This window comes from Zonotrichia leucophrys, chromosome 1A (assembly GCF_028769735.1).
Source record: "Zonotrichia leucophrys gambelii isolate GWCS_2022_RI chromosome 1A, RI_Zleu_2.0, whole genome shotgun sequence".
NCBI classification, from domain to species: Eukaryota; Metazoa; Chordata; class Aves; order Passeriformes; family Passerellidae; genus Zonotrichia; species Zonotrichia leucophrys.
Window position 1 is genome coordinate 38210428 of NC_088170.1, and position 10601 is coordinate 38221028.

Genomic DNA, 10601 nt, shown 5'->3' on the forward strand with positions numbered 1-10601 from the left:
TCCTTCTTCCTCTCTGTTCAATGTCAGAAAAAACTTCTACATTGTAAAAGAAGGAACTGAGTTCACCCTGAGTGAAAATGCTCCTGGGTCACAAAGTCTCCTCTCTCTCAATCTGACCAGAAAGTATGTTTATGTAAAGAATGGCTCTTGGAACCAGAAACCTTTGTTATGAAGTTTCAGCTGAAGACAGAGCAAGGAAGGAAATGAGAGATACTGTGCCAATTTCTGTGCTCACCTGACATTGCACTAGGCAAGGCTGAGTGCCACAGGTGTCAGCAGGTCCAGAAATGCTGTCCACAGAGCTGAGATGCTACACTCCTGTTATAAAAAGAAAAAAAGGGTGATGAGAGAATTCAATTAACATCTAAGAACATGGTGGAGGACTGACAGACCCATTATATACAAATTCCTCATGTGAAAATTAAATTCCTTAGTATACAAGAAATAAATACCAGAGACTGGAGTTTCCTTTTGGTTTCACACCTGCTGACCAGCTAGAAAGAGCACACTGTCATTTGCCAAATTTCTTGTGGCAATAACAGCATTGCTTATTGAAAGAATGTCAAAAAAACAAGTCAGCATTTAACAACTTTTCCATTGCATATTGTGAGTTCTTTGTTTAATGATGTAAACTAAGCAAATAGCCCACACATCATCATTCTCTGAAGACACTGACCATGGAGAAGGGACAGGAGTGGTGAAAAGGGTTTAAGGGGTAATCATTAGATGCTCTAAGTCCAAAAGGGACTTTAGGAGTAGCACCACAGGAGTAAAGTGTGTAGGGCTGCAGAATACAAGTCCCTGAAGCATGTGGATAAGAACAAGGCACTATCAAGTACCTCTGCAATGAGTCACAAACCAGGCTCCTCTGAACTAAATCTAGCAATAGAGTTCCCCTCCTTGCTTTCCTGACACTAGTTAACAGCATATTCTTATGGGGATTTCTATGGGGATTTCCAGGAAAATAATGGAATTCTTCCAGAGAGATTCTGGACTTTAGGATCAACCTTACAATTTGTGTATGGGAGACAGCAAGAGCCACCCGTAGCAAGCAGATAAAGGCAGTGCTGGGATAGATCAGTCACACTTCCTTGGGAAAGAACCTGGGAGAAACTAACATTTGCACACCTAGGATGGCTTTTGTAGCTTCTCTTTTCATTAAAGCTACTTATGACTGTAAGCTGCTAAAAGGGGGAACCCAGGGATTCATCCCACAGGCCCTATCCAAGCTGTTTCACAGTTCTGATTAGTACAAGGTTATATGGCCTTTGCATCTCAGTGAACTTTCCAGTGAGCACCTGCAGCCAGGAAGTGACTTGCTACAGCACTCCAAGATAAGCAGCTGCACACCACTGCAAAAGCATAAAAAACATCTGTGTCTGGGAACACAAATGATAAGGTTTCCTCCTTAGGGATTTAAACAGCTCTCTGCCTGAGAAAGGCCAGAAAGGATGAACAGACACTCTGATCCATTCTGACACTAACACTTAGGGCAAAAAGAATCACAAACAAAAAAAAAATTCAGCTTTTGTTTCTTAGAAGTAGTGTTGTCCACAGGATGGTCAGTTGCATGTCCACCAGCTCTGTAAATGTTTGTGTGCTCTTCCCTACACTCCAGTCCCGTTTGTTCCCTTAGCACCAACTCTCCTCTTAGCAGTTGAAGACATAGCAACAATTACCAAATGAGCATCTGCATGCTCATATTGCATGGGAACACACAGAGCCTGCAGCCCAAGCAGGTAAATTGGCTGACATTACTTCAACATTGCTGTGAGTGTATTTTGATGTTTTTTTCACTGCCTTGCAACCAATGGCTGCTGTGGTCCTGAGCCTGCAAGGTGTCCTCCTCCCCTGCCTTCTCTCAGGCCAGTTAACCATTTACAATGGCTTTTATTAGGAATGCAGTCACCACATGGTATGTGTGCCATGCTTGGCATTGCCTGTGCTCTGAGCTTGTGAGCAGAGATTCCCCTCAGCCACTGTTAACCTTCATTGCATGGACAACACTGCTGACCCAACCTGCTGTGGAGCAGCCAGGCCAGGGTGTCAGGCACGTGGCTGAGAAAAAAACCCCATAACAAGGGCATTAACCACAGTGCTTGGAAGCAGGGCAGGAGAGAGCTCAGTGAGTGTCCCCTTGTCCCAAGACAGGTGTAGCAGATGGAACGCCCTCCCTTGCCCACGTCATCACGCCCTGGCCTCTGCCTTGCTGGGGATCACTCCCCTGCCTGCTCTCCTCTCCCTGCCTTTAGAGCACTGAACTTGGTGGGCAGGTTTTTCCTGCCCCGGGTTCCCATAGAAACCTTCCGGCAAGCACCCATCTGGGACAGAGGCCAGAGAGAGCCTGAGGCTCCCCTTGCTGCTGACATGGCTGCGCAGCAGGGCAGGGTGAGCAGCAGCAATCGCAGCAAGGGAAGGCTCCTGCCGAGGCACATGGAGACACTGCCCTCAGAGCCAGGGGTCTCCCAGAGAAGGTGCTGAGGCCACTGCAGCCCTTCCAGCATCAGAGGAACTGGGAAGAAGGTTCCCTGGCACAGCCAGGCACCACCTAGTGTGAGCCAGGAGGAGGAGGAGATCTGACACATGGGATTGACATAGTAAGGTCTTTCCTTTGACTGAGGGATACAAACCTAAAGTAATTCTCTAGCCAGGAGATAGCAAGCAACAAATGAAGCTCCAAAAAGCTTGTGAAACCACAAGTGTAAAGTTGCTGTTATTTGCAATGTACACACTTCTGAAATAAAGCAACAGTAAGAAATACAAAGGAAAAAATACATCAGATCCAACAAATATTAACGGCAACTCCCAAACCCTCAGTACTACAAAATTAAAACCAGTTTAACCCACACATTAAGGAGCATCTCCCATGTTTAAAGGCAATTTAAGTTTCTTATATGAAGCAATTGTGGTCACACAATAGGTAGTCTTCATATTTTGAAAGAAATTAATTTTTTTGCTAAAATGCAAATAGTACCTATTAATCACAGATTTACTTTTTGAATTCAGAGTTCAAAACAAATCACACCACCATTGTTTCCAGCCTGCAGGAACACAGGTGTGATGTACCTGAAAAAGAAGGCTACAGTGGAAGCATGCAGTCAGCATCAGGTACAGCCATTTGAAGAACTCCACCTGCAATAGCTTTGGTGGAGTTGCAAACACACACCATGCAGGATCATGTCCAATTAGTTTAATTTCTAGTGCAGGTGTCCTTTAGAAATTGATGTTTGCAAAGGAGTCCTGCAAATTTACTTCCACTTGGAAGTAGTGTGCCTCCCCTGGACACACTGGCCCTTCCCCACAGCTTTAGTATGAGAGGTTTCAATTAGCTGGCTGCTGGTAAACACCAGACAGCGATCTCCTGCTGCCTGTGCTTTACCTGCTTGGCCTCTTTTGCCTAGGTGATCCCCACCTAAGCCTGTGGTGGTAGGGCCTGGATGTGCTAAGAACAAAATGACACCGTCTGGAGCCTTTCAGTAGGACCTTTATTTTGGGACAGGAACTCCTTCCCAAGAGTGTTCTTCCCCCACTGATTAAAAAGAAAAATCCACCAAAAAGGCAGCATACCTCTAGCAGACTGTGCAGAAGGCAAACATTTTACCAAGCAGTGTTTTTGTATCCTGAAAACTTTACAACCAGTGACTATGCAGGAACCTCCTCTGAGTATCATCAGAAGGAACAGAACAAGCATAACAATTCTTTCCTAGAATAATTTTCATTCACTGTCACAAGAACTGCACCTCTGTTCTGAGAGTTACAACACCTCTTCTGACAGTAAGCTAGTTTGGGAAAAACTCTGTTTTTCTTTATGTTTAATGAACAGAAAGCAACAGTGTATGCAGTAAATCCCACTGCCACCTCTGGACTGTCAGCTGGTTTCCACTGCTCTCTATTCTCTTCCTTTATTAAGAAAGTAAGTTTTGGAAGAGAGAGGAGTGATTGAAAGTCACAGCAGCCATCAGGAGGCTATGCACGTAGGTGTAGTTCTAGAAGCCTCTTCCAGCTCAGCTTTTGAAATCCCAAGTAGATTGTGCCCAATTTAACATCTCCCTCTCTCAGAAATCAGACAAAAGCTCTGTACTGAACCAGGCAGTTCAATTTTGTCTTCTCACTACCAGCAAACTTACATTTTCCAAATTATACTCCTGATTTGCTCAATGAAATGTCCAAGGGAACTCTCAGGAGGATGCCCTTGGCCTTCCTTCCCTTCCCCCATCAGCGTCTCCCTCAAGTCAGGCAAAGGCATATCCTGGAGCTGCAAATGCCATTAGTCCACAAGTCAATATTTGCTTTGCACACAGAGTCAGGAGAGAACTCCAGCCTCACAAACAAACACACAAGTGAGCAAAGAGCAGCCACACACCTGAGCAAGGGGGGCAGACAAGATGCAGAGAGCTCCTGTCCCTCACACCCTGACAGCCTGGCTTTGTAAAATATGCAGAATCCCACACAGGCACTGGTTAAGGAGTCAATATGGTGTCAGCGAATCTGGCTCATCCCAAACTTCCTGTCTGAGGCTTAAAACCAGACTGGCCTCACACTGCTTTGGGTGTTGAACACGCACAGATGCAGGCTGGAAGTGCTGAGGTGGCCTTCAGGCCTCCTCTCTCCAACACAACTGGGAATGAAGAGCTGGGAGCTTTAACTGCCCTCACCCCACTCCTTGTAGTGCTGGAAGTGAAGCAGAGATGCACCAGAAGCTTAGGGCAGGTCTCAAAAGGGGGATGAGAATCCTGGAGAGCAGCGGGGGGAGGCCTGCAGAGCCAGGCAGGCAGGGGAGCTGCTGACAGGTCACACCACGGACTGCAGAGGCACCACCAGGACTCCAGAGCTGCCCAGCCATCAGCTGGCATCACACTGACAGCAGGAATGCGGCAGGGCAAAGCGTTTCCTCCCTGCTGCCTCAGGGCACTGTAAGAGCAACAGAGACAGCAAAAAGAAAACTGGAACTCTGGGTCTCCTGCCATAAAGCACCTCGTAGATTCCTGCCCTCATTAGAAATCCAATCCTGTGCAGAAATGTAACTAAAAGGTACTTCCATGTAACAGTTCTGCTCCTTGCACTGCTCGGTGCCCAGCAATGCCTGCTGCAATAACAGAGAGAGCTGCGGTGGGGCTGAAGCTGCTGAACTACGTTAACTATCAGTTTATACAAAAGGAGCAAAACAAGCAACTTGCAGTTTTGTGCCCACTGCATCTCCATTTTGAAAATAAGGATGTGAAAAAGCGGAATCCTGCTTCCTACCACTTATGCATTGGACAGACAGATCACAGGGGGACTGAACCACAGTTCAATACGTCAGCCTTGTCTCAGAAACACCCCTACAAAACACCTGCTTGTGCAGAATGCAGATATCATACACATCAACAGATCATTTATTTCCAGAGCAGAACTGCCTTTTATTTACCTGGCTCCAAAGCAAAAAGCATGCCAGCTAAACATGAACTGCACTTCTGTGGACAACCTTTTGTTAGCCAAGACCCTTGGGATCAGAGGAAGAGGAGGAGTTTCCCCTTTCCCAGTACTCCCACTATCTGAGTGGTGGAAAGATATGTGACAGGAATAGAGAGTGCTCCTTGCAACTCACACAGGAGGATTACAGTCAAGTACAGAAACAACTGTTTTTGGGGTTTTCCATCTGCATCAAATGAAGTTAGAAAGAGAGGCCAGGATACAAACTTGCATGGTGTTCACTCTCACTGCACAGCAAAATTCTCCTTGCTTTCAATGCAGAGGCAAGAAAACCTATATGTGCCAAAAAAGGCAGGCCTGCAGTCACCCCAGCCTTCAAGGCTTAGGGTAAAGGCAATTCCTTGTTAAACACCACTATGCAAATATAAACCATAGGTTTCTCATTAGTGTCTAAACATATCTTCTATGAGGGTTAAGTACTGCACAATAAATGGGAAATTTTCACCCAAATAAGCACAGTACAGGACCAAGGCACTTCTGCAGAGCTCTACAGAAATTTGTTTTCCCAAAAACTTTTCAGAAGTGTTGTTTACCTTCTGGTCCATGGCAAGACTGTAAGCTATGAGATGTCTGTGGAAAGCAATCAATCACAACTGTCCAGTTTCATTTGAATACAGAAATGTGAAAGAAAATATTCCTGGTAGAGATGTGGGGCTGTACCAACCAAAGAGAGGTTAAAAGACACTACTGACAGCTATTTAAAGCCAGGTATTACAAAGCCTTTTATATCACACCCCTGTCCTGAGCGGTGACAAGCAGTGCCACCCGAGGCTGTCTCCCTCACCAGCCCTGTAGGCTCACCCAGGTGGAAGTTTGATTCTCAAGCTGCTCTCATCCTACTGCTCCCAGTGACAATGGAACAAGGGCCTGAACGATGGCTCTTCCTTGACAGAGCCTCAGAGGACTGGCAGAGGTTTTGCTGGCACCTTGGTGAGGCACAGGAAAGGCTTGTTTCTCTCCTGCAGCTCCAACATTCGCAAAAAAAGTCAGATTCACTTCACAGGACTCTAAGCAGGTCTTGTTTCATTTGGCTTCAGAAAATGGTTTTTAAGACAAGTATATCCCACAGCATTCAAAACTCTTCTTTCAGGGCTTTGTCTTTCAGGAGTCAACCTTCTGAAGAGGTTAGTAACACTCAAACACCTCTCAGGACTGTTTGCAGAGCTCTTATCTAGCACGTCATGTTGGGCTACTTAGATCTTGCTCCTGCACAAATTTATGTGCACAGATAACTTAAGAGGAAAAAAAGCAAAATATACAAGGATTGTGAACATTTGTAACAAAACAGGACAAAACCTCTGATATTTCCTGATTCTGTGGATCAGGAAGATTTCTTCTACAGAGAAAAAAAGTCCATAACCTGACAGTTCTTTCTTTCTATTCTCTGAATCATCAAATACTTCCCAGCCAGCAGTAACAACAGTTCTTGTAGTCATACTACTACCAATTATTATGGTAAAGCCCACCAGTTCTGTAAATGTTTGTGTGTTCTTGCCAACACTCTCTCCTCTTCACCTATCTCATAACACAATTGTGCTTGCATTTCTTCCAGGGATTTTTCCTTAAGTCAGGAACAAAACTGCTCTGTTACCAATGTAACCGGTTACAATCCAGTTTAAAAAAATCTGAGACCTCCTCAAAGACAAAACAAATGTGGCAAGACAACATCCTTCTCTTCCCCACAGGGTGCCAACAGTAACACAGCTGACAAGTGGGATTTTCCCCAGCACTCCCAGATACTCAGCCTGTGGAAGTTTTATGTATCAAAACCCTCGACCCTGGGATAAAAAGTGGCAGAGGAAGAAGTTTGAACAAGTCTTTGTGCGGCTGAGGACACAAACCTGAAATACCAAAACATCTCAATCTCTTAAGGGACACTTAGGACACCACATCCACAACACAGAATGAAGCTGTTTGTTTACCTCCTCCTACTGGACAGTTGCAAATTCTCTGTATCTTATCCATTCAAATTAGGGTAGGATCTAGAATAGCCAGTGTGATACAGATCACCAGCAAGGGTCATTGCTGATTCAGCTAGGAAAGCTGTAGGACCACATGCACCAAAATATAAAGCACCTTAACTTTACCACTGCAGGCAAAGTTGCAATACTCCATAGGATTTATTTTTTTTAAGTTTTTGCCGCTTCTGATGTGTTGGTGAGAAGTCTGCAATTAACAGCCAGGAAGAGGCATCATTCCAACAATTTCCAAAACACTTATTGCCTCAAACATGGTATCACCTATTCCTTTGTCAAAGCATCCCAAATACCAAACATGGTAAACAATTTTGCAACACACAAATCAATTCACCAAGAATGGAGACTAAGACTGGCAGCTCTCACACAGACCTCTTAACCAATAATCTCTACTGCTACCATGTCACCTTAGGTAAGACATTTATTTTTAAAAGCCAAATATTTTGATTATTACCTGTCTTTTAATATCATCAAGGTTCTTTAGAACTGAGATTGGCAGAAGATCCCACCTTATGGGAAAGTGACAGGTTAAATGCCCAGGAAAGAAGAAAAACCTAAACAACATTAACAAAGATATTCTCCCTAAAACTGGAGAATTATTTCAGTCCTGAGCAAGCAGGTACTTTCCTCACCTCAATTCTATCACTCCCTGATCAGTGCAATTCCTCCAGAAATATGCCCCTCCTCTCTGCTGCCCCTCAGGAATTCCTTTCATCCTTCTTCAGAAGAAGAATCACTATGAATGAATGACATCTCCCTAAGAATATCAAACCACGTTATCAAAATGTTATCATAAACAGGAATTAAAACAGGCAGTATTTGTCATTTCAATCTGTTAAATACAGAATAAACACTGTATTAACATGACAAAACCAGTCCCCACCCTGACCTCTTAAATTACATGTCATGCCTCTTCTCACCCTCTTCCTTCCCTTTTACTTCATGAATTCTCCAGAGCAGGAATTCAGCCTTCTTTTCTGCTTAGGGACAGTCATACACACATTGTGTGGATCCAGAAATAAATAATGAAATTGAATTTTGTTCCAGGGGTTGTTTCTTTTCAGGCCACCACTCCAGACTCTGTAGCAGCTGAAAAACTAACCTAGAATTCAGATTATCCAGCAAGCAACTGCATCCTGATCAACAGCTCAGCAAAATCACAGCAGTGCCCCACTCCTGTTAGGCTGACAGTTCCTTCTTGAGTGATTTTAAGATCCAGTCTTGCACTACTAAAAACCCACTGATCTTAATTCCAGTAAGGCTGCTTCACTCTTCCATCTATTTGCACTAAAGGATCCTCCATTTCCTCAAGGCACTGTTCTTCTTTTTCCACTTCCCCCCATTAAAAAAAAATCACAGCAAGCCATGAAGAGTAGGGCTGAGACATCATGAAGTAGGAAGCTATGACATCACATAAAACCCCCACACACCAACACTGAAACTGACTTGTTTAGAAGGAAAGCACCTGCTTAAATTCAGCATCCCTCAAAAAAATTAGGAAGGAAGCAAAGCCACACATAGGAAATTTTTTCTGTCCTGCCCTTACCAGTTCTGTGAAGAGACATCAAGAGCCGTCCCGGAGCCCACAGCCAGTGCCTGAAACGAGATTTAAATCCGCGTGACTGTGGCTCTTTGCTTCCTTGGATTTACATCAGCAGGTACGAAGAATTACATCTGCCTCCTGCTCTCCTTCTAACATTTATTACAGCTGACAATCACAGGGCCTGCAGCACGTCTATTTGTGCCCATTGCCTAGAGGATACTGCCATATTTCCATCTGTGTTTCGTGAGTGCTCCTTCCCCCCAGCCAGACAGGAGACAGACAGTCTCTCCTCCGGGGCACCTCCGAGAAGGCGCAGGCGTGCAGAGCAGCCGAGTATGGCAGAGCAGGACCCGCGGGAGTCGCAGGCACGGGGGGCAGGAGAAGAGGCGGGTGAGAGGAGAGGCACGTCCCGGGGAGCAGGGCGCAGGGAGAACGTGCCCCGGGCAGCGCAGACGGGAAGCACAGCGTGAGTCACTCCCGGAGCCAGACCCTGCGTCAGCGCGGCCGGTGCGCGGAGCCCTCCTCGGGCCGGGGTCCCTCCCGGCTCCCCCGCCCCAGCCCGGCGAGCGGAGCCGCGGCCGCGCACCCCACCCCGCACACGGCCCCGGCGGCCTCGGCCCCCGCTCCGCCCGAGGGGCCAGCAGAGCAGGGGGTGCCGGGGTGAGGCGTGCGCGGGGGCCGCCGCACAGGTGGCGCAGCCGCTGCCGGGGAGCGCCCCCGGCGCGGGGCTGAGAGCCCCGGGGGACGAAGGGCAGTCCCCGCCCGCCCCGGCACGCACCTGCCCCGGCACCCACCTGCTGCCGCTGCCGCCGTCCCCTCAGGGCGGGCGCCCGGCCCCGACCCGGCGGCCCCACACGCCGCTGCCGGGACGCATGCGCGGGGGGCGGGCGCGGCGCGCGGCGCGGCGGGGGCTGTAGGCCGGGAAGGGAAGCGCGGCCCGGCGGGCGCGGAGAGGCGCCGGCACGGCCCCGCTGGGCACGGGCGGCCGGACATGCACCGAATGGCCCAAAGCGCGATCGGGCCTCACGACCCTGTCACGGAATCACAGAACCGATTAGGTTGGAAAAGCTCTCTGAGATCATGGAGCCCGCGCTCTGACCGAACGCCACCATGTCAAGCAGCCCATGGCACTGAGTGCCACGTCCAGTCTTGTCTTCAACACCTCCAGGGATGGCGACGCCACCACCCTGTCTAATCACCCTTTTTTTGAAATTCCTCTTAATGCCCAACACGAATCGCCCCTGGTCCAGCTTAAGGCTATGCCTCTTGTCCTGTTGCTGGTTGTCTGGGAGAAGAGGCTGACCCCCACCTGGCTACACCCTACTTCAGGTAGTTGTAGGGAGTGACAATTCCCCTAAACATCCTCCTCTGCAGGATAAACACCACCAGCTCCCGCAGTTGCTCCTCATCAGATCTGTGCTCCAGACTCTTCACCAGCTTCACTGCCCCTCTCTGGACTTGCTGAAGCACCTCACTGTCCTTTCTGAACTGAGGGACTCAGAATTGGACACAGGACTCAAGGTGTGGCCTCACCAGTGCTGAGTACAGGGGCAGAATAAAAAGCTGAAAAGCTGAGAGCTGCTCCTGAAGCACTGCCTGCTGACCTCCCC

The 10601-nt window shown here is 47.6% G+C and overlaps 1 protein-coding gene across 3 annotated transcripts in view; it reads right to left on the minus strand.

Annotated features, from left to right (window-relative positions):
• Positions 1-9878, minus strand: part of SGSM3 (small G protein signaling modulator 3) — a 29760-nt gene extending 19882 nt beyond the window's left edge. For 2 of the 3 annotated variants that reach the window (XM_064702351.1, XM_064702349.1), the window contains exons 1-3: positions 9786-9878; positions 8995-9044; positions 236-318 (exon numbers count right to left, since the gene is read on the minus strand). In XM_064702351.1, coding sequence (XP_064558421.1) covers positions 236-242 — 7 coding nt within the window. In that variant the 5' untranslated portion in view covers positions 243-318; positions 8995-9044; positions 9786-9878. Of the gene's footprint in view, positions 1-235; positions 319-2630; positions 2735-8994; positions 9045-9785 lie in introns of all 3 variants that reach the window. The other variant, XM_064702350.1, reaches the window with a different exon arrangement.
• Positions 9879-10601: the final 723 nt, after the last annotated feature.